General features: G+C 37.1%; 1 protein-coding gene across 15 annotated transcripts in view; it reads left to right on the forward strand.

Annotated features, from left to right (window-relative positions):
* LIN54 (lin-54 DREAM MuvB core complex component) overlaps nt 1-23,104 on the forward strand; it is a 64,589-nt gene extending 41,485 nt beyond the window's left edge. For all 15 annotated transcript variants that reach the window (XM_070505520.1, XM_070505518.1, XM_044766231.2 and 12 more), the window contains 9 exons: nt 4,583-4,799; nt 9,433-9,506; nt 9,656-9,853; nt 11,210-11,301; nt 13,474-13,545; nt 14,339-14,441; nt 14,571-14,708; nt 18,388-18,590; nt 20,780-23,104. In XM_070505520.1, coding sequence (XP_070361621.1) covers nt 4,583-4,799; nt 9,433-9,506; nt 9,656-9,853; nt 11,210-11,301; nt 13,474-13,545; nt 14,339-14,441; nt 14,571-14,708; nt 18,388-18,590; nt 20,780-20,981 — 1,299 coding nt within the window. In that variant the 3' untranslated portion in view covers nt 20,982-23,104. The remainder of the gene's footprint in view (nt 1-4,582; nt 4,800-9,432; nt 9,507-9,655; nt 9,854-11,209; nt 11,302-13,473; nt 13,546-14,338; nt 14,442-14,570; nt 14,709-18,387; nt 18,591-20,779) is intronic.
* The last annotated feature ends 1,720 nt before the right edge of the window (nt 23,105-24,824 follow it).

Consider the following 24,824-nt stretch of genomic DNA (forward strand, 5'->3'; position numbering starts at 1 on the left):
AGTCTAAAATTATGTTAAAATAAAGAAGTTTTTGGGGCCAGCCCGGTGGTACAGTGGTTAAGTTCGCACACTCTGCTTTGGTGGCCAGGGGTTCGCCGTTTCAGAACCTGGGTGTGGACCTATGCGCTGTGTGTCAAGCCATGCTGTGGCAGGCATCCCACATATAAAGTAGAGAAAGATGGGCATGGATGTTAGCTCAGGGCCAGTCTTCCTCAGCAACAAAGAAGAGGAGGATTGGTGGCAGATGTTAGCTCAGGGTTAATCTTCCTCAAAAATAAATAAATAAATAAATAAATGAATACAAAGTTTTAAAAAATGCTACTTTTACTTCCATTCAGTATACTAACTGATTAAAAAATGCTTTCATGTTTCTTAGAGGCAGGGTGCAACATTAGTTCTTAGAGTTCTTGACAACTGGATGCTACTTACTTTTGTTTAGTCAGTTAATAACTATTCATTGGGGCCAGCCCAGTGACATAGTGGTTAAGTTCATGCACTCTGCTTTGGTGGCCTGGGGTTCATGGGTTCAGATCCCAGGTGCAGACCTAGCACCACTCATCAAGCCATGTTGTGGCAGCATCCCACATAAAATAGAGGAGGATTAGCACAGATGTTAGCTCAGCAACAGTCTTCCTCAAGCAAAAGGAGGAAGATTGGCAATGGATGTTATCTCAGGGCCAATGTCCTTCACAAAAGAAAAACAAAATCTATTCATTAAGCATCTATAGCAGGAGGCATTATCATGGCTTGGTTAAGAGAAAATGGGCTTTGGAGTTTGATCTGGTTCAAATCCTGCCTCTGCTACTCCTTCTGTGTGACCTTGGGGAAGTTCCTTAATCTCTCTGAGCTTCAGTTTCTCCATCTCTAAAGGGCATAATAATGATGATAGAAATGGCAGCTTACATTTATTGAGCATTATACTATGGGATGAGTTGTTATTTGCACTTTATATAATTTAACTCATTTAATCCTCAACAATCCTATGTGAAAGGTACCATTTTCATGTTTTCAGATGAAGAAACTTAGGCACTTAGAGAAGTTTAATTGCCTGTACAAGGTCACACAACAAGGAAATGTTGGAGCCTAGATTAAAACCCAGGCAGTCTAGATTTTCTGTTTTTCGCTATATAGAACTAGCTTGTTGCAGACCAACCATTCCACCAAGAATGGCTATAAAGGAGAATAAAAAATATTTTAAAAATCTGTTTGAAGGCATTGGAGACCTACCAAGGGAGCCTGGACTTCAGAGGCCACCATCATGAAGTAAAGGGAAACCTAGAGATGTCATCCTACTGTTCTATGAGACACTTCCCCTTAGGGCATTTCCTGATTTGTAGGTTGTGACTGAGAAGGTGAGCAGAAAGTGGCTACAGAAAGATTGAAGAGCTGAGCAGATCTGTCAGTCTTATAGCTCTCATGGACAGAAGTTTGGGTTCAGGCCCCAGCAAGGAGGAGGAGCTCTGGTAAACACCCAGGTCCTGTGTGGGGCCAGTGACATATTACATGGAGGAACATGTTACGTGCTAGACAAGGCCTCCCAGAGACTGAAGCTCAGCTCCCAGTCAGCTCGGGTCATGGTTGGGTTAGGACAGTCTGCCCCTTCTCTTGACTGCCTACCAGAAGCCAAGGTGAATTCTCTCTGGAAGAATATGGCATCATTCAGAGCCTCAAATGATCTCCTTAATTTTTCATAAGCCGTGTCTGGCATTTAGTCAGAAATCATCAGGTATACCAGGCAACCAGACCAAGTTATTTGAAACCAAGAGATATAATAGGTGATGGAGTTATCAGACTCAGACTTTTAAAATAACTAAGATTAAAATATTTAGGGGGCCAGCCCAGTGGTGTAGTGGTTAATTTCGCGTGCTGTGCTTCAGTGGCCTGGGGTTTGCAGGTTCAGATCCCAGGTGTGGACCTACACACTGCTCATCAAGCCACACTGGCAGCATCCCACACACAAAATAGAGAAAGACTAGCACGGATGTTAGCTCAGAGACAACCTTCCTCAAGCAAAAAGAGGGAGATTGGCAATAGATGTTAGCTCAGGGCCAATCTTCCTCACCAAAAGAAATATATATATATATATATTTAGGGTATTTATTTAAGTAAATGAAGAATTTCAGCAGAGAACAGGAAACTATAAAAAGGAATCAGATGAATATTTTCAAACTGAAAACTTAAAACTGAAATTAAGAGTTCAATAGATGAGTTTATCAGCAAATTAGATAATAGATAAGGAAGGATTGGACATTTTTTGAGAAATAAATTGGAGAGACTTTCTCATCAGCAGACCTGCACTTAAGAAGATCCTAAAGTGAGTTCTTTAGGCAGAAGGAAAATGATCCCAAGTGGAAGCATGGAGATGTAGGAAGTATAGAAAGGGTAATTTTGTGGGTATATGTAAATGAATGTCTTATGGAGTTTAAATTATATGTAGAGTTAATGTACTTAAGAGCACGAAGATGGGGCAAGAGTAAATGGTGTTAATGTTCTATGGTTCTTTTGTTGTGTGAGTGATGTGTAAAGTATGAATTTAATTCCTATATCATATATTGTAATCTCTAAGGTAACCACTAAAAGTAATATTGTGATGTATAAAAACAAGCTAATAGAGGGGGGAAATGAAATAATAAAATATTTAACCCAAGAGAAGGCAAAAAAAGGAGAGAAAAAGGAGCAGAAGAGGATGAGTGGTTCATATAAGAAAACAGTCCAATGGTAGATTTAACTACATTAGATGTAGACAGACAATACTGATAAAAAAGAGAGTCAGGTCTGATTTTTTTTTTTAAGATTTTTATTTTTTTCCTTTTCCTCCCCCAAAACCCCCCGGTACATAGTTGTGTATTTTTAGTTGTGGGTCCTTCTAGTTGTGGCATGTGGGACGCCACCTCAGTGTGGCTTGATGAGCGGTGCCATGTCCATGCCCAGGATCTGAACCGGTGAAACCGTGGGCTGGCGAAGCAGAGCACACAAACTTAACCACTCGGCCACGGGGCCGGCCCCTGATTTTTTTTAAGACCCAATCATATACAGCTTGTAAGAGTTGTAGTTTGAAGTTTAGCGTGCAGAAAGGTTGAAAGTAAAGATATCGAAAAAGATATAGTATGCAGACTGAACTAAAACCAGCTTGGTTTAGTTGGTCCATGCTTTTGCCTAGCGCATAATGTGGCTGCTAGATTTAGATCACATCATCTTAGCGTTTTTAAAAGCACTGTCCTCTGTGCACAGTAAGTAGCAATAAACTTAACTGTTATGTTTGAGGCACCTTGTTTCTTAAGATAGTATTTTTTTTTCCATTTTGAGCTGCTGTAGCAAGGGCTGTGTCTTTTGCACCATTGTACATATTTGTCTCATAGGTTGCTTGATTTTTCAGGAGCTTCCATATGTACACATTTTATCCCTTTTCTTAAGCTTTATATTTTTATTTAACTCACTGACTGCTATGACTGTTATCTCTTATCTTTATTTTAAATCTGCTTTGTGGTGTCTGTGCCTAACGATAATATGTGAATTATTTTATATTGAAGTGATCTCCTTTGACTATTACCTGTAAAATTTCCAAACTAAATTGTCATTTTTCTGATTTTTTTCCCCTGGGCTTTTATGAAAATGTTCAAATTCTTCAGAATTATTCTTTCATAAACTATTATCCATGTAATGAATATAGATTTGTTCCATCTAGTCACTTGTCCTTTAGCATGAGGGCTTTTTGAAGAATAGGTGGGGAGGTACTTCTTTATAACACAATACTATAGAAGTAGTTAGAGAATGTTCTGTGGACCTTTGCTTTGAATGACAGTCTGTTGTACATTGATTAAACACCCACTGGAGACATCTTAAAAGACTTTTGTGCTGTTCTGCCTCTGGTGTTTATTTTGGCTTTTTGAGAAGTCACATTGCTTTTTGTAGGACTGAAGGAAAGGATTAAAAATTACTAAAATGATTATATTGACTCAGATCTAAATCATCCAAAACTAGTTTCTCTAGACCACCAAAATTGGGGTAATGTGGACTGAATCTGGCTTCCTACCCCATTATTAGTGGATACATTGTATCTGTGGAGTATTATAAGCCTTTCAGAATTGACTAGACTTATGAGGGTATAAGATGGGCTTTTCTTGTGGGTTTCTTTCTCCTTCAGAACATGTGAAAATGAAATTTATCATAGGTATTTTGGTGGACAGCAAGAAAGCCAAATATCTGTATATTCTTTTCTCTGTGTTGAATATGAGATTTAACTCTGGGAGTTTTAAAATAATCGTTTTCTTATAAATTTTACCTGATATTACCAAAACTGTGTAAGTTCTTTGATTTGAGGAATAATTTCTTCATGGCAAGTCATCTGACCTGGACTGTCAAGGAAGTTAATTACTAGAGATGGAAGGTAGAACTCATTAATTTTGGTTTCACTCCTGTATTCATTACTGTTCTTTTCATTTCTCTTTGAACAGGTTGTTCCTTTCAACAGCTTTTGATGAAATACAGGAACATACTTTTTCGCTTGTGCGATTGTCATGAGTTAAAGGAGTAGCAAAGTTCAATCCCAGATTAATGATAGCCATGTTGTATTGTTTAATAGGCAGTGAAATCAGCTGTGCAGACCATCACTGTCGGAGGCGTGAGCACATCACAATTTAAGACAATTATTCCTCTGGCCACTGCTCCCAATGTCCAGCAGATTCAAGTGCCTGGAAGCAAGTTTCATTATGTCCGACTTGTTACTGCCACAACAGCCAGTAGCTCAACCCAGCCAGTTAGTCAGAATCCCAGTACAAACACTCAGCCTCTTCAGCAAGGTTAGTAACTATTTTTTAAAAACAGTAATTAATGCTTTGAACATTATTAATGAACATCAGTCCTTTTCTTGCTGAAATCCTGATTAAGTATGGCATTTCAGCTAAGAGTTTGAATTAGCAGCTGTTACAGAAGGCAGTGAAATAGATTTATAGTTGTATATAACTGTGGTATTTCATTCTGCTAGATATTGGTACACGGTGTGCTATAATACCAGAGAATTATAATTGTTCATCAGTTTGTGAGTAGCCATTTTATTGCTGGTTTAAAAACTTACCATTTATGCCAGTGGGATAGATTTAGATGGAACTAAATTATTTTATTCTCTAATCTACGAAGCCTCTTGATAGGGTCAGTGGAAATGATCAGGAGGCAAGGTATAAATGAGAAGTAAGACCTTTATATCACTTTCCTCCTTTACTTATTTTGAATCTGTAATTGCTAGTAAAAAGCAATTAAAATTGTGTTATTTGCTCAGTTGTACTTTTCCCAGAGGGTGTTCCTGTTTGTAGTCCTTCCATTGTCTGTGTGTTTAACCTTCCTACCACCTGATACACAGACACACATACAACCTTTCTCCATATTTATCTACTTGTTGAAAAATTGAATAGTGTGAAAGGATCAGGACAGTTTATAGGTTAGGGTCTAATTTTTTCCTTGGAAGCCTGCTGCATATGCCATTCGTGTCAAAAAGCGGTTGATGCAAGTGAATGATTGATTGTTCGCTGGATGGAAACAGAAGAAATAAAGACCACTTGTTGACTCTTTCATTTTTATTAAGGGGTCAAGAGTTGGTGCTATCGCTGATAGCTAGTTCACCTAGGGGAATCTGTGGAAGAAAAAAACGTACTTATTTTTAAAATTATTGTTGAGAGAAAATGGAGGATACATGAGGGAAACTGTATTTTAGTGTGTATTCTATTAAAATTAGACATCAAGTAATTATGTTTTCTAATCCCTCTTTAAACTGATTTTGGAAGAAAATCTTTTATTAATAGTGTTCTTAATGTGAGAAAAAATGAAACTTGCATATTGCTGACTAAGGGAGTCACGTATTAGATTCTCTCAATACTTTGGGTAGTAAGAGAAGTTCTACGAGTCCAATTTACTTAGATATTATGATGTAAAGCAGTCATTAGACACAGTTGGTTGTATTTTGTGTGTGTTTATGTATATACAATATGCTGAGTATCCATTTCCAGTGTGACGTTAACACTGATTTACTCATTATCAAGAATGTCTTTGGAATAAGTAGAAAAGGGAGCGGAAGATCCAGGAAGAGTGGAGAAAAGGGCCAAATGGACATTTCATAATTCTAGTGTATTTACTGGTGCCTTCTTTTCCCCCTTTATGTCTGCCTTTCTCTGTTCTCTTGGCCTCTCAGAAACTGCTCGCTGCTGCGTCTGCTTCCCTGTGTCTTCCTTTTTTGCTTTCCATCTTTAGCTTTCCCTCTCTGCTCTCCCCTCTGTCTCTCTGGCTCTTTCACTTCTCTCTCTACATACACATCTTCCTTCCCCCACTTGCATACACATACCACTCATGCAATTTCCCTTAGATCCACCCGTGTTTTTCTCCTTTTGTCTTTCTCTCCTATCCCATAATAGATCTGGGTATATGTAAGATATATAATACATACTATTTCACAGGAATAACCGGTGAAATTTACAATTTTTACTTAGAGATACACTAGTTGCTGTAGTTCATCAAATATATTAATGTGTCTGGGAATTGGGCTCATCTTGTACATTTTCCCGCCAAAGCCGTACAAAAACCGGTATTCAAAGGCTCCACCATGCTAATTGCTGGCCGGATGGCAGGCCGCAGAGTAGAAAGACCCCAAAGAGTGCTTGGCTAACCTCTTGAGAGTATAATCTCCTACCGTCTTGGTGAGGGAGGAGATCAGTTTAAGAGATTAAGGCCTCAAGCACTTGCAGGTATGGTGTCTGAGGTTTGGAAGGAGGCTCTTCTAAACAGACTGTTTGGAATTCCTGTTAAAGACTAAAAAATAAAAGCTTATGCCAGCTTCAATGAAAACTGCAGTAGTGTTAATGTGAGACCGTGCTCCAAAGGAGGATGAGAAATACAGACTGTTGGCTTAGTTATATAACCTCAATATGACCCCTTTCCCCAGGTAATTTATAGCGTTCTGTTTTCTTACCACTTCACTTTATATCTTCTTCATTCCTCGGGTTTTCATTAAAACCCAACATTCAGATGCCAAACTAACGTGAACCTAAAGTACCGAATTTTCCAGCTGTGTGTATGTGTGTTACACGCGTGGGGACGGTTACTTTTTCTTTATCATCCAAATAGTCGTCCGAGTCTCCCATTTGATGTGACTGAGGGCAGCCCACACGCCCCTCCCTGTTCTTTCAGACCCAGAAGTTCTTACAGCCCTCTGGAGGTTGCACTTGCTTCAGCTCTCTGTTCTCTGTGCTCATGGAACGATGACCAGCATCTCTCCAAGGAGCAAGTGGTGTGGGGAGTCCACTGTCCATGTCCCAAGCCAGAGTTCAGGCTTTTAATTCCTTTAGTATTGCTGGGGCCAGTCTGCAGTGGTTCTTATAACTTTACTAAAGTAACTGAGGAGAACCAAAACAACGGAAAACAATTTCAAATTGGGTATCAGATGTCACTGCTCCTACAATTCATGGTCGTGCTCTTTTTGTGTAGCAACCTTATTGAGGTATAATTCATATCTACCATAAAAACCACCCTTTTTAAACATGCAGTTGAGTGGTTTTTAGTATATTCAGAGAGGTGCATTCGTCACCACTAATACACTTCCTGGAGGTCTCCCACCTCCCCCGCTCCTCCCTAGTTTGTCACCTTGCTGCAGGGAGCTGCTCCCTTTGAGGTCAGAGTTCCTTCCCTCTCTTGTGTTCTTCCACAACTCTCAACTGTTTCTCTTCAGCCATCAGCCCTCCCATCCCCACCAAAAATTAAAAATCTGGTAACATTAACAGCCTTTCTGTTCTTCTCCTGTATTGTTCAGGGCAGTTTAGATCCCATTTTCTCATTGCTCTCTTTCGTACCAGGCTCTAGGCCTTTTGCATAAATGAGACCTGAAGAGATGTCCGTTCTGTCTTCTTAATTCCTTTTTTAGACTGGAAATGGCAGTAGGCAGTATTAAAAATTGGTTTTGGTTCAAACATGTAGGTCTCGTGTCAGCGTTGCTCATCAATTTGTCTATGTCAGGTTTCATCTTCCCTTCAAATCAGCTCGTCCTTGAATTTTTAGTTCTAGTAGTTGTCGTTTTCCTGGTTACTTGAAAGCTTCGCAGTTACTTACTATTTCTTCCTTTATAATTCCTGCCATCCAGCTGGTTGATAATTCTTGTTCTTTTTACCTCTACCATGTCTCTCTCTTCTTTCCATACCCTGTGCTGTCACCCCAGATTAGACCCTCATTTTTTACACTCTTCTAAGTTTTCCTTATTTCTTGCAACTCCATTCTGTTGTACACACTGCTGCCAAATACAATTTCTTTTTGTGCTATTCCAATTATATTTCTGTACTTCAGAATCCTCAGAAATGTCTCATTGCCTACTGAATTAAAAGTATAGATTAAAAATACAGATTTCTATCCTAACACTGAAGGACTTCAACAAAAAGGCCACAATCTGCCTTTCTGCCTGTCCTTGCCTACACTAACCCTGGGTTCCAACCAAACTGGTGTGTTCACCGGCTTTTGTGAAATGCTTTGCCGCTTCCCAGCATCAAGCCTCCACGTCTGTGCTTCTGCCTCTGCATGGAATGTCCTCCTGCACTCTGTGTGCCCTCTCTGCAGCCGGGGCATTGATCAGGACCTGTCTCAGACGCTGCTGTGTCCTCCCCGCGTTCTTTCTGTATTCCCATCCTCTGCCAATCAGATGTATGTTCTGTCTCCTTTGGGCTCCTACAGCACTTTTTCTTTTTTAACAGTGTAATTTTATTTGTGTACTTGTCTGATCTTGCTCTACTTGAATGTAATCTCTTTGAGCAGGTGTCTTGAGTTTCCTTGGAACATGGTCCACAATGCCATTTAGTATATGCTAATAATGGTTGTAATAGTAACAACACCCATAACAATAATGGCAACTAACATTGAGCACTTACTATTTCTTGGGCACTGTTCTAATACATTTTCTTGAATTAACATATTTAAGCCTCATACCCGATAAGGGAGATACTGTCTCCATGTTGCAGGTGAGGATACAGGCAAAGAGAGTTGAAGTAGTTAGAAAGGAGCAGAATTGGGCTCTCAGCCCCCAGGGTCTTGTTACAGTTTAAGAGCCGTGTTCTTAACCTTTGTGCTGTGCTGCCTTTTAGTGGGGACTCTGTGAATAATAAATTATACAAGAATGGTATTTTCTCTGGTTTGAATACAAACACAGCAATTAGAAATAGTGTGGAACAGCATCATTACTCAAGGTTTGGAAGGGCAGTTTTTAAATTTAATTTTTAAGTTCCCTGGTAGTTGTGTTAAGGAATTTTGAAAGATAACTATCCTAGTTAAAGATCGCTCCAAATAGGAAACAAATGGAATTCTTTAAGCTCTTTCATGAGACTATCTTGAGAAAACCAGATATCTTAAATGTTTTAAATACTATTTTCTGTAAATAAATTGTCCTTTTCTCCCCCCTTTTTAAAAAAGCAAAACCAGTGGTGGTTAATACCACTGCATTGCGGACGTCCGTTCCCCTTGTCTCGGCGCAGGCTGTCAAACAAGTAAGTGTCACCTGACTTATTTTCTCAGTCTCTCCCGAACAGTTTACTTTTAAAATTGAAAGTTAAGATTTAAGTACGAGAGATTTATACTGAATTGAGAAGCTGTAAATTTATTTTTATAATCCTTGATAGACTTCGTTTCTTTTTAGGTTGTTCCAAAACCTATCAATCCAACTTCACAAATAGTTACTACCAGCCAGCCACAGCAGCGACTCATCATGCCTGCCACACCACTGCCGCAGATCCAGCCAAACCTCACAAACCTGCCACCAGGCACCGTGCTGGCACCGGCTCCAGGCACAGGGAATGTCGGTTACGCAGTGCTTCCAGCTCAGTATGTTACTCAGGTAGGAGGAGGAAACGAAGCCATCGCATTTCACAAAGAAAGATTGGTCTGAGATGTCTAGTGCTATCACAGCCTGAGACTGCTCAGAAACATCCAAGTCAGTACTAAAATGGCTCTTTCGAAAAATCTTCAAATGTTAACGAAAACTTTTGAGTTTACTTTCACGTGTCTTTACCATTTAGAAACATACAGCACAAGTCACATGCACAGATTAGGCAATTTGGAGCTGAGAGCAGTTTGGTGAGAGGGCAAGATCATGTAGTTAGAAGAGAAAATAAGTTGACGTTAAAATCAGCAGAGTCCAAATGAATTTAGAAAGGACTGTGACTATAATAAAGCTCTCCCCCACAGATGAATATGATGCCACTGACTTTTTCTTGGAAAATAGACTGCAAGATGCATTTCCAGGGGGTGTTTCTTTAATGATCTGTGCGCACACTCTCATCTGGTCATCTTTAGAATCAGAGCCACACGTTATGCAGTTGGCTGGCTTGGGTTAGGAGCATTGCTTCTAGAAAGCAGGTAGAAGTTTTGTTTTTCATGTAAGAATCAAGCAAATTAACACCATGTTGTAAGCTGTTGAATTGATCTACAGTCACGCGCCACATGACAACGTTTAGGTCAACAATAGACCACATATACGATGGTGGCCCCATAAGATCAGTACCATACAGCCTAGGTAATAGTAGGCTATCCCATCTAGGTTTGTGTACGTACACTTTATGATGTTTGCTCAGTGACAAAATTGCTTGATGACACCTTCTCAGAAGGTGTCCCTATCATTAAGGGACGCATGACTGTACTCAGATCATAAGAGAGAAACAGAAACTTATCTGTGTACTTTAATGAAATGTACTTTGGAATATGTTATGTACCTACTGATTAAAAGATTAATGTTCAGTATTTTTATCATTATCTCATGTTTAGAAATCAGTGTAAAATAGAAACTTAATTATCGTGCATATAACTTCTCGTTCTCTGTGTAACTTGTGATGAATGATCAATATAGTACCTGTTTTGTTTACAAGTAGACACATTGCATTTTTCTAGCCGATACAAGTTACTGCAGTACTTTCAGGGCATTCATCTAGAATTTCCTACTTCTAATATACTTACTCCTCTGTGAAAAAAATGTTTATATTTGTACCTTTGGCCTTTAAAATGTTCACATTGTTTTCACCTCTAGTATTAGTTTGGGTCTTTAGATGAGCTCCATGAGGTAGTGTGTTTGTATGAAATTGTCCATTCTATTTTCGCTATTTTAGTTGATGAATTTGTGTTTCTTACTGAGCATTATATCTGAGAGTATTGTCCATTTTTATAAATATGATCTAAAGTTACCTTTTTTTACATATAGCTTCAGCAGTCTTCATATGTGTCTATAGCAAGCAACTCTAACTTTACCGGAACACCTGGTATCCAGACTCAGGCAAGGCTTCCATTCAACGGGTGAGTATTTTGAAAATATGTAAGTTAGGTTGTTGGATCAGATTAAATGCAGTATAAAATATATATATTTCAAAATACATTTATTTGATTTTTTTCTCTCAAAGCCACGTGACCATGCCACTTCAGTACTTTTTATTTTGAAATACTTGAAACAGAAGTTTAAAAGTTACAAGAATAGCCAAGAAACCCCCAAATATCTTTTACTTGGATTCACCAATTTTGCCATGTTATATTATTCTCTGTCTCTTTTCTCTCTCATCCTGAATGTAGTTTTAAAATGATATTAACTGGTTTTTAAATTGTTATGTTAGGTCCTTGCTTTTTTCATTTGTCTGTTTTTTTTTTTTAATTAAGATTATGATAGTTAACAACCTTGTGAAATTACAGTTGTACCTTATTATTAGTCATGTTGTAGGTACACCACTTCACCCCTAGTGCCCTCCCCCCACCCCCCTTTCCCCTGGTAACCACCGATCAGTTCTCTTTGTCTATATGTTAACTACCACCTATGAGTGGAGTCACACCGAGTTCGTCTTTCTCTGTCTGGCTTATTTCACTCAACATAATACCCTCAAGGTCTATCCATGTTGTTGTGAATGGGACGACTTTGTCCTTTTTTATGGCTGAGTAGTATTCCGTTGTGTATATATACCATATCTTCTTTATCCAATCATCAGTTGCTGGGCAGTTAGGTTGGTTCCATGACTTGGCTATTGTTAATAATGCTGCGGTGAACATAGGGGTGCATGGGACTTTTGGAATTGCTGATTTCTGGTTCTTAGGATAGATAGCCAGTAGTGGGATGGCTGGGTCATAAGGTATTTCTATTTTTAACTTTTTGAGAAATCTCCATACTGTTTTCCATAGTGGCTGCACCAGTTTGCATTCCCACCAACAGTGTATGAGGGTTCCTTTTTCTCCACAGCCTCTCCAACATTTGTCGCTCTTGGTTTTGGATATTTTTGCCATTCTAACAGGTGTAAGGTGATATCTTAGTGTAGTTTTGATTTGCATTTCCCTGATGATTAGTGTTGATGAGCATCTTTTCATGTGTCTATTGGCCATCCGTATATCTTCTTTGGAGAAATGTCTGTTCATGTCCCCTGCCCATTTTGTGATTGGGTTGTTTGATTTTTTGTTGTTGAGCTGTGTGAGTTCTTTATATATTATGGAGATTAACCCTTTGTTGGATAAGTAACTTGTAAGTATTTTTTCCCAATTAGTGGGCTGTTTTTTTTGTTTCAATCCTATTTTCCCTTTAGTCTGATGAAGTCCCATTTGTTTATTCTTTCTATTGTTTCCCTCGTCTGAGGGGTTATGGTGTCCGAAAAGATTCTTTTGAAGCTGATGTCAAAGAGTGTACTGCCTATATTCTCTCCTGGAAGACTTATTGTTTCAGGCCTAATCTTTAGGTCTTTGATCCATTTTGAGTTTATTTTAGTGAATGGTGAAAAAGAATGGTCAATTTTCAATCTTTTGCATGTGGCTGTCCAGTTTTCCCAGCACCATTTGTTGAAGAGACTTTGTTTTCTCCATTGTAGGCCCTCAGCTCCTTTGTCGAAGATTAGCTGTCCATAGATGTGTGGTTTTATTTCTGGGCTTTCAATTCTGTTCCATTGATCTGTGCACCTGTTTTTGTACTAGTACCATCCTGTTTTGATTACTGTAGCTTTGTAGTATGTTTTGAAGTCAGGGATTGTGATGCCTCTAGCCATTTGTCTGTTTTTTAATCTGTTAATTGCTGCCCTTCCTGTATTGGTTTAGAAGCCATGTTTAGTTAATTACATGGACCCAGTCCACCTCTCTCCCTCCCAGATTCCAACCCCACACAGCCCTTTTCTACTTATCTTTTATAATTGAATCCCAAGTTTTGAGGAGATTGTAAGTTTAGTTCTTTCAGGAGTAAGAGTATTTTTTGTGGAGTGTTCTTTAGAAGCTATTGATGACTTCCTCTTTTTTTTTAATCCATACCTTGGCTCTCTACATATCTTTTCACATTATAACTTTGTTTTGAACTTAATGTCAGTGGACCAACATGGCAAACTTTTATTAGAGATGGATACATTTTTAAAGCTTTATTTTAGGAAGAATTGACAGATTGGAGACTTTTCTAACTTTAAATAATTATCATTAATTGATTAAAATGTGTGTCTTTTTTGTGTGTCTGTATAGCATAATCCCATCAGAGTCTGCCAGCCGGCCCAGAAAGCCCTGTAATTGTACAAAATCGCTGTGCTTGAAATTGTAAGTCTTTTCGTTCTTGTTTCCTCATTTATATAACTGAAAATGCTTTTAAAAAGAAGTGGCGTTAACTAAAAATTCTTAACAGACCAATTTCATAAGTCTAAGTAATTTAAATAAACATTTAAGTGAATGTTCAAGCACATATGATAATTTAAAAATACTCTTTCATTCAAAAAGAAAGAAATAATTTTAGAGTTTTTACCATACATGAGGTGCTGGAGTTGGAGTTAGGGGCACAGCAGCATGAGACAAACATAGTCTCTGTCATTAATAATAATAAATTTCATCTTACTTATGACCTTTATATTTGGTCTCCTAAATGAAGTGATACTCTGAGTAGTTTTAAAAATTGTTGGATGATTAATTTACTTATTAGTACCAAACTGAGAGATTTTACATGAAACAGTTAAATGAAAAGCGTTGGTCTTACGGGGGTTTAGAATCCGAAGAAGCATGACAGTAGTTCAGGTGAGTAGGTTTCACTAATCCAATAGCCTGTTTTTCCTTTTTCATGGTTTTGAGAAAACTTATTTTGGGGGCACGTAAAATCACAAAGCTCTTGTGTTGACAGTTGTTACTACTAGAACTAAGCTTCTCAACCAGAATTCTAGGAGCTGGTGACTTTAATTTTGAGCCTTATGTGGTTGACAATCAATATTGTGGCTAGGTGGCTCTGAGTCCATTTCTGAAATGCTTTGCTGCGTATATAATGCTATTAAACCAGATAAATTCTAATTTTGTTTGTTTTAACAATGACCTATTTATATGATTTACACTGATTTTTATTTTCCAGATATTGTGATTGCTTTGCAAATGGTGAATTTTGCAACAACTGCAATTGTACTAATTGTTATAATAATTTGGAACATGAAAATGAAAGGCAAAAAGCAATAAAGGTGATTATTTTTTATTTCATTTAACTGACAAAAATTTCCAATTTCACCTGTTTTTTGGATGTCTCAATTGTTTTACAAAGAAAATCTCCTGTGACGTAACTTCAGTTGATGTTTGATCTGTTTTGATAGGCATGCCTCGACAGAAATCCAGAAGCTTTTAAGCCTAAAATAGGGAAAGGAAAGGAGGGAGAATCAGATCGACGTCACAGCAAAGGATGTAATTGCAAACGATCAGGATGTCTTAAAAACTATTGTGAATGCTATGAGGTGAGATGCTGGCTGGGGAGAATAATCTAATCATCTTTTGAAAATAACTTAGAAAGGGTTTACTGTAAAAATTTACCTGAAAATTGGGAAACTGCTTTGCGCTTGCACTTTGAAAATATGGACAGTCAGCCCGAGGGCCTTCATTTGAGAAAGACCGTTTGGCCCCCCACACAGGGCTTCAGAGGAACAGGGCCTTGGTTTTGTTATTACAGCTTGGGGTCTCATTAGCTGATTACCAGTCCCTAACTTCTTGGTCATTATTCCTGGAAGTATGCAAATCAGAGTACCAGTTTATTGGTTTTCAATAAAAGTAATAACATTAAAGTGGATTAGAAACTCTGCAGCCATGGTTTTCAACTGAGGGGCAGTACCACGCCCTGTCTCCCTCACGGGCTTTTTGGAAATATATGTATGGATACAAAATGCCTGCATTCCAGGCTGCAGTCCTGAAAGTAAAGATTTATCTTGCTCAAAATGTCAGTAGTGCCCTCTTGAAGAACACTTCTCTGTGGGAAACTAAATTACATTAAGTTTGCTTTGTGAGCATAAAAATAGGAAAGGAGAAATATGGAATATTGCTGGATGAGGTTACTGGTCGTTGTGAGGTGGTTGCATCCATTTTTACCATTTCACCATCCCACTCAACTGGCTGTTTTTATTTATGGATCAGACATCTTTTCTGGAGAATGTAGTTGAAACTCTGCTTTGACAGATGCCATGGAAATCATCCCCTCCTTCCTTCAAACAAAGTACTCTTAGTTTATTATTTTTATTTCCAAAGCTTAAATATAACAACCTAGTCCTGCCCGAGATTAACCCTAGATTACTGTAATTGGTTTCTTGGTGTGCCTGAAGCTCTTTACAGTCTTTGGGTTGAGTTATTGCTATAGTTCGCTCTTCTCATCTGTTATATTTTCATTCTTTCAAATTTCATAATCAGAGGGGGACCTTATTTTTAGTTTTGGCAGAAGGCCGAGCCTTGCACTTGGTGAGGTAATACCACCAAGGACTGCTCTCTCCCTGGGGAGGTTTGCTCTGCCCCAGGAGCACGTGCCTGCGTTTCAGGGCCCCCTCCATACACACGTGTCATGGTAAAGACTTTGCGTACTGTATTGTCTGTGTAATGAATTCTTAGTTTACGTATTCGGAAGGTCAAATACTCCTCTCAAGAAGTAACATCTTGATATTCCTGAAGTCAATATTGAAAATTGCATATGATCAAGATTATTTTTGAAAGTCTCTTAAATAACAAGACAGTTTTTCATCCGGTGTTGGAAAAGTTGGGCTCTTGTTTGAACACCTGATGAAATAGGTGACTTCTGTCCATAAAGCATATCATACAAAAATTGTTATAAATGTTGTAAAAATGTAAGCTATAAATCAAGTTCACAATTGATGGAAATTGATGTAACATGGGGTCAGAAGGGCAAAGAAACCTTTTCATGAATATGGCATTGAACAGTCAGTACATCCTAAGCATATGAAATTCAAACATAAGTGAACTAACGATTTAATTGGACTGGTTAACAAATGTGTGAATTAGTAGAAGTAGAAAGGCAGTGGACTGGTTAGAATATGTTATAAGAGAGAAAGCTGCCCTATCTATTATAATAAAATCCTTGACATTCAGGACATACACAATGTCTAATAACTAATTCATCATTCTAAAAGACCAAGAAATGGAAAAACATGGACTAGACTAAACTATGACTAGCAGTGGCCATTTGGCTCACTATGAATTAGCTGTGATGTTGTCATTTTTTAATTTTGTTTTCTTAAAGATTTTATTTTTCCTTTTTCTCCCAAAGCCCCCTGGTACATAGTTATGTATTTTTAGTTCGGGGTCCTTCTAGTTGTGGCACGTGGGATGCCGCCTCAGCATGGACTGATGATTGGTGCCATGTCGGCGCCCAGGATCCAAACTGGCGAAACCCTGGGCTGCCAACACGGAGCGCGCGAACTTAAGCACTCAGCCACAGGGCCGGCCGCTGTGATATTGTCTTGACAGTTGGTGTTGAATTGTTGGTCCACTGAATTGGATTGGCTTTTTTTGGTTCGTCTACACCTGGATAGCACATTCATGTTCCTTTCACATGCCTTTCACGGTTGTTGATTGGATGAGTGACTGTCCACTTTATTTAAATGGTTGTGCCTTTTCTTGTGACCTTTTTTTTTCCGGGCCACAAGGGAAGTTAACTTAGCAAAGCTAAATAGATGCCTTGTCATTCTAATTTATCCCTCCTGAATTAGACATTATTAGTCCCTTGCTTATGGTTCTTAAAACTTAATCCAAATTATCATTACTGGTATGTCTTTTCCCCCTTGAGGTCGGGGATTTTATCTCTGCATCATTAGATACTTAAGTGTTGCTTTAGTTAGATTCCCAGACTGGTTCATAGTAACCCAATAAATGCAAAATGTATATCCATTTCTTTCCCTTGGTAAATGTAGTGTATTATAAGAAAGGAGCAGGGTAAATGTGTTCATAATATGATCCGTTTATCTCACTATGTGCTGTAGAGAGAAAGGACAGTAAGTTTGTTTATTTAAATTGACATGGTGCTTCACTGAAGAAAATGCAGCCAACAAAAGATAAACTTACTAGGAGTCTGGGAAATGTAAAGTACAGTGAGATCTCACTTCATCTCTTTCCTCCAATCAGATTGATCAATATTGAAAGAGCTGTGATAAACATTGTTGGAGGGAATGTGGAAAAGGCTTCCTTTATACATTGCTGATGAGATGTGAGGTGTTACAGCCTTTTGAGAAAACAGTCTGGCCACAACTAGCAAAATTAAAATGCATGGCCCCTTTGGCCAGTGAGCCCAGTTCTAGAAATCTAGCTCATAGAAATAAAAGCATAATAGATACAAAAATTTTTTGTGCATTGTTTGTGGTATCAAGAACTGGAAACAAAATAAATGCCTATCAATAGGGGAGTGAATGCCCAAATGCCAGGGATTAATACTCAGCCATTAAATAGAATGAATTCAGCCTCTGCCAGATGACTTGGAGGGAGGGATTCCGTGAGGTGTCATGCGTGAAAAGGAAGATGAAGAAAGTGGGTATGATTTTGTAAAACAAACTAAAAAAGGAAAAACTTCTATATTTGTGAGTTAATATATGTGTGTGTACATAAAGTCTGTTTTTCATAAATATACATATATTTTACATATTTTTACATGAAAGGACACACTGGTTTAATGTAGACTATCAAAGGGTTTGGGAATCTGGAGAGGGCACTCAGGGAGGGAGGTACCCATAATAAAAATAGCATCTATGAAATCCTTTCAATGTGTGTGCGTTTGCGTGAGAAGTCACCAACATGTTAATGGTGATTTGGTTGAGGTGGTTGGATTCTGGATGACCCTTATTTTTTAATATTGTAATGTATCATTTATATTCTTTATAAAAACATGTTGTTCATATCAGGAGGAGCATGTATAGTAGGGGAAGTTGACGTGGTCGGGGTCAAGTCCACACACTGCATAGCTCCTCTCAGACTGCAGACTACCTGCCCCACTCGTGTGTGGTGAGCCTGTTCAGAGTTTGTCGGCAGATGTTTCCATTTTACCTTATGTCAATTGACTAGTTGATTCTGTTAATTTGATCATGGAGTCTACGTACTGTCATGTTTTTTAGTTTTGATTTGGAAGCTTTTCTTTTGTAAATCTTTTAGGCAAAAATAATGTGTTCCTCAATATGCAAATGTATTGGCTGTAAGAATTTTGAAGAAAGCCCAGAAAGAAAGACATTGATGCACTTGGCAGATGCAGCTGAAGTAAGGGTACAGCAACAGACAGCAGCAAAGACTAAGTTGTCCTCTCAGATTTCGGACTTGCTCACTAGACCAACACCAACTTTGAATAGCGGAGGAGGAAAGTAAGTCAATATTGTAATCTCTTTTTATAGTATGACATGAATATTCATTTTCTTTTAAGTTTCTTGTTTTGGGCAAAATTGAGTTCATACTTGTGGTTGTTGCAAACCTGATTTTTGCAGTTTCTTTCTATCTTTTGTTACTTGTAAAGGATTTTAAAGGGAACAGAAAAACCACTGTCAGATATATTGCACAATTCTAAATTGCACATAAGGCTTTAGTTCACTGTGCTTAATTGGATTTCTTCCTCCTAAGATGAGGTAATTATGTAATTTGACCAACCCCTAAGAAAAACAAATTGTTTATACCTCTACTGGTAGTGTCATTATTCCTCTTTTTGCACGTTCTTACCGTCTCTTGCTTTTCCGTGCCCTTGAACCCTTTCCCATCCTTCTGGCGCACCCACGCACACTGTATTGGTGTAGCTTCTTACTTCGCTGGACTGCAGAGCTCTGGCGTAGGAAAGCTGGGGCTGTAAAGTCAGGCTGCCCTGAGTTTAAACACTGTCTGCTCTGCAGTAGTGTGTGAGTTCGACAAGCTCTTCATCTCTGAGCCTCAGTTTCCTTATTCTTCAAATCACCCTCATTGATCAGGAGCCGTGAGGGGTGAGGCATCTCCCAGCCTTTAGGGGGCCTGATGCAGCATAGCTTGCTGACTTGGACTTGTGTTAGAGATTAACTGAGGAATTATTAAACGGAATGAGCCTTGCAAATGGCATATTATTTAAAATGCCTAAGTTTGAAATAAGATCCAATGCTTATAAAAATACTTGTTTTGTACAAAAATTTCAGGTATTAGTTCTAAGGAGCTCTTATAACTGGGTATAATCAGTAAATGGTTCTTGACTGAATGAAGTGGAAATGGGCAGACACCTTCATGAGGGCTGTCACAAGGAATCCTTCTCATCCGCTTTCAGTAATCCTTTAGATTATTAAATCTAATCTCCACATGGAGATCAAAGATAGAGTAAAATATTTACAATTAATTTTCAACTTGGGAAAATGTTCATGATATTATGAAGTATAAAAGAATACAAAATTATACATTGTAATCAAAACTGTAAAAAAACTATAAATAATGTTATACAAGCATGTTAATAAGCTTTTCTTTGAGGAGCAAAAATTTAAATTTTTTTCCTTTCTTTTACTTTTCTATAGTTTCCAAATACAGTATTACTAATTATACTATTGCAATATTAACATTATTGTAGTATTACAATGTTATAATTCTTGCAATATTTAACATTATTGTAGTATTACAATATTATAATTTTTTTAATTTAAAGTGCATTTTTGTATTTGAAAGATTTCTATACAACTGTCTAGCAGCCTGAATCCTCAGTCAACCTCTCTTGTCATAGTGGGCTTGAATTTCCGACTTCATGTATCTTATTTTGCAGTTTCCTTCTATCAGTGACTGCTTACTAACAGGTTATTGAGTTAGTGGTTAGATTAGGTTGCCTGATTTTGTCTCTTGATGACTTTAAGATTTAACTTGGCTACAATACCAAGCCTCAGGATGGAGTGCTCTAATTTAATATTCAGTAGTTCAGGTCTTTATGAATGAATGAAACTCCATGTATACAACAGTGTTGGGTTTCCCCATTGTTTTGTTTGTTGCCATGGAATAACGCAAAATTTTGGTGTGCTTGTTTTTTACAAACAATATATGGGACTGTGGGAAAGTGCTTTATTTTCAGTGTTATCCGGGAGATAGTGCTCTCAATGCCCATGTTATTCATTCACTGAATATTCACGGAGTGTCTGTGTGTGTCAGGCACTGTCCTAGGCAGTGAAGAAATAGCAATATAAATGTAAAGCAAAGACTGCACTCATGGGCTGTACCTTCATGAATTGGGAGGACTTTTGTTATAGACACAGTCGGTCAACATGTAGAATGACACCTTTTAGTTAACCAGATAACTGTGTCTAGGTAGTAAGACGTATATTTTATATAAAATGTTACATTTTCTGAACAATATTTTTAAAATAAGCTCAGTAATAAAACAGGTCTATCTTTTTAAAGCTCTTTAGGGTGTGCTTGTGCGCATGGCACACACTGTGGCGCTCCGCGTGCTGGTGAATCATGACAGTGTCGGCAGGGACTCCCAGGTGAAAGAATGTTGTCCGCTTTTGTTGTAATTCAACACCATCATCATCTCTCTTTCTTTCTTTCTCAAAAATCCTTTCAGATTGCCATTTACATTTGTAACTAAAGAAGTAGCTGAAGCCACGTGTAATTGCCTTCTTGCCCAGGCAGAGCAGGCAGACAAGAAGGGGAAATCAAAGGCAGCGGCTGAACGGATGATCCTTGAGGAATTCGGACGATGTCTGATGAGCGTCATCAACTCTGCAGGAAAAGCAAAAAGTGACCCTTGTGCCATGAATTGCTAACTCTTGCACAAAAGACTGATAAATGGAACTGTACAGAAGATTGAAGGTGCAAGGACACTTGATTTTCTGGAAGATAGTTTAACAATTATTGTATTGTTAATTCAGTCCTGTGAGACCTGCAATTATAATATTGAAAAAGAAGAAATTTTAAATGAGGAAGTTAGTACATTTTAATTCTTAGTTAAATCTGCTTATGCCCCTTCTAAATTGAATTTTTCTTTATTGTATTATATAGATTTTAAATTTGCTTGGGTTTCTTAAGAATTAGATGTTCTATCCTTCTGATTCTAGTGACAAAGAACATTTATAAATTACTATATTTATAAGGTATGGCGTTGTATGACTTTGTTCCAGTAGGAAAAAGCCAAAGCAGCATTGGTATTACCCAGTCATTCTTTGGTACAAGACCTAGAATATAAGCAGACGGAATGTCTACATAAACAAATTCTTATGAAACATTCAAATAGCATTTTGTGTTTAGAAAAGTACTATCTTTTAAGAGAAATCAACTTTTTAGGGCAGATTCTGGTATAATATCCTATTGTCACTTTGGGAATGTCAGAAGGGGAAGTAATCCATAGGCACACTTTTAAAATAAAAAAGTTTTGTTTTTTTAAAAAAACAAAGTATTATGAGACAGTAGGTAATTCTTAAAGGATGGGCAATGTGTTTCCATAATAAGGAGTGACTGAGAAATGCCCTGGGATGTTTCCATTTTCTTTCAAGGAGGTGGTATGTATTTGAAATGATAATAAATTGTCAAAGTGATTACTGGGTACTATTAAAACGAAAGGTGCATATGAATAGAAGTAAACATATTATTATTCTGTAGTGATAATATAGAACCTTACATAATTATCAGGTATAAAATTTGGCTTGGGTAGAGAAATAAAGAATATTGAAGCTCTAAGAGATGAATTTAGGGAAGGACTTTTCATCTGTACAAACAGTTCTCTTTATATGCTTTTGAACTAAGAGGTTTCAAACCAGTATATGACTATTACTTGATTTACTGAAATGGGCCTCCTAACAAAGCTTTCAAAATTGTAGTGAGATTTCTTTTTATAAGAGAAGCTTAATATGGCATTATTTTTAGCCAGTGATTTGGTAAGCTGAAGCTATGTTTTCATATAATTATTAAAATAACCTAAATCATTTTCAGTAATTCAAAATTCAAAAGCTTTATGAATTTAAGAGCCTGTTATAATAGGACTCTGGATTTTATGACAAGAAAAAACCATGTTGGAATTCAGGCATTTTGTTAGGTACCTTAATCCTCAGTAATTATTAGTATATGATTATTACATTTCCTACAAGGAATCGATAGTTGTATGTATTAAGTGTGTATATATGTTCATATGAACACGTAAGATACAGGCAATAGAAATTCAGTAATCCAAAAGAAGATTCCGTTATTCATTAAAGTATCTTCCTTTTGAAATTTGGATTTATAAAATTATAGTGCAGTAACTTTAAATGTAGATAGTGCAAACATTCTTTAGCACCTCAATCTAGTATGTTTAATTAAAATTTGTATAAATGTAAATTAGTGTAAGAGGATAAAATAATATCTAATCAAGTTATTTTTCAAAGGATTACAGTACCTTTTTGGTCTAAACCTAAACTTTGTTCATTTTGTACATACTTTGTGTTTAATTCTAATTGCACCTTTGTGATGTGTATTTATATACAGTGTGCAGAAAATGTTTGTGAAATTTGGATTACAATTGTAGATTATGTATGATGGCATTGCTTGAGAATGTTTTGCTTGTAAAAATTTGAAGGTGCAATCAAATGCTACTAGTTTTTCTGATTTTCAAGAAGCTATCTGAAGTATTAAGCCTCTTCCTTCCTGTGTAGTCCTTACTAAACAACTTTTTGTATTTAGGTGTTTGCATCAGATTGCTGAACAAGATTAATATCCACATTAATTCAACAATTTTAAAAGACTATTTGGGGAGGGATGGGTATATAATTTTTTAGCTCTATTTACATCCCAAAGTAGAAAGAATAAATTTATATTTACTAGAGCTATTCAAAGAATACACTTTTCTATATTGTAAAAACAGGACAGCAAAGTAAATCATACAGAAAATAAACATTTATACTATTCTGTAAAACAAGGTTTTGCATTTTTTCTTTAATACCACCACTTTTAGCTATTTAACATGCAAGAAACCTTTTAAAATCTCATTTTGAGTAAATTTGACATTACTTTTGAAAGCACACAACTAAAAATTAATCTAGCATTTTGCTCAATTATCAACAACACATTGCTTTGAAACAGGAATATGTCTTCTCTTTTTTCCACTGTTTAAGGGCAGAAACCCCATCTCCTCTTTCCTGTCTTGTAATGTTCGATGGTCTTATGGGGAGCACCTGTCTTGCTTTCCTTTTCTCTCAAGAACTAACAGCAACCTGCAGGCCTTATCTCTGGACGGACTCCGGGAAACAAGCTTAACATGACAGGTAATAAAAGCAGGAGAGCAGGAACTGGGGAGAGACGCCTGCTTTCACTTCCCCCTTCTTTCACAAGGACAGCTGACATTTTCTCAGTCTTATGTAAAATGTGAATAAAAGTACCTTTAGAAAAGTTTTCTATTTTTATTGTTCTGTAACACAGATAGCTAAGAAAATGAGTACTTGTTATGTAAATTCAGCTTCAAACCAGGACCTCCCGCCCTACCTGTGATCAGATTCTTCCCTTAAAGGGTTCTTATAGGAATTCTGGAACAGCAGCCCAAAGGAGAGGGAAGCAAATCAGCTAGAAAGCCTTTACTGCTGGAGTTATTTTCTAATATGTAAATTACTTAGGGCTTTATTTTTCCTTGTTAGGGTTTCTTTAATGCATGGTTTGTCAGTATCTAAAAACCAAATGTCTTGATCATGATCCAAGTGATTTTATAAAATGAAAGATATAAAGACTTTTCTAAATTAAAAATTAGCTTTTAAATAGATTTATGAAAGCATTTAAGGCATTTTTAGTTTTTACTCAAAAGCGATAAGAAAATAAGTACATACAGGGTAACGTGTATTATAAGGCCACAGACTTGACTATAACTCTGAAATTTATTAGCAAATGAAATCTGGCAATTCATAAAAAGAATACATCATGATCAGGTTGGGTTTATCCCAGGAATAAAAGTTTGATGCAACATTCAAAAACATCAATATAAGTCACTATCAAAATACAAAAGAAGAAAAATTATATGGTCATTTCAAAAGTTGCAGAAAACAATCTTTTGAATATACTAAAAACTGAATTGTATGCTTTAAAAGTGTGATTACAGTATGTAAATTATATCTCAAAATTATTTTTCAAAAAAAAGGTACAGAAAAATAAAATTAATTTACGATTTAAAAAAAAAATTTCTTCAGCAAACTAGGAATAGAAGGGATACTCAACCTGATAAAAAGTATTTACCAAAAAGCCTACAGCTAACATAAGTGGTGAAGACGGAATGTTTTCCCCCTAAGACTGGGAACAAGGAACTCCTCAACATTGTGTTGGAGGTCACTGTACCATAGGGTGCGAAGGGAAAGGCCACTGATTGGAAATGAATAAATAAGACAAAAACATCTATTTGAGAATGATTTGATTGTGTATATAGAACTCAAAGGATCTTAAAAAGCTGCTAGAGAGTTTAGCAAGGTCAGTATACAAAAGTGTATTTCTGCATGGTAGCAATGAATATTTAGAAACAAATTTTAGAATGACCATTGATGGTAGCACCACAAAACATGATATGTGATAAAAATATCTACAAGATCTGTATGTGAAATATAGAAAACACTGATAAAAGAGAAAAAGACGACCTTAAAAAAGGGATACAGCACGTTCAT

This window comes from Equus asinus, chromosome 3, assembly GCF_041296235.1.
Source record: "Equus asinus isolate D_3611 breed Donkey chromosome 3, EquAss-T2T_v2, whole genome shotgun sequence".
Lineage (NCBI taxonomy): Eukaryota > Metazoa > Chordata > Mammalia > Perissodactyla > Equidae > Equus > Equus asinus.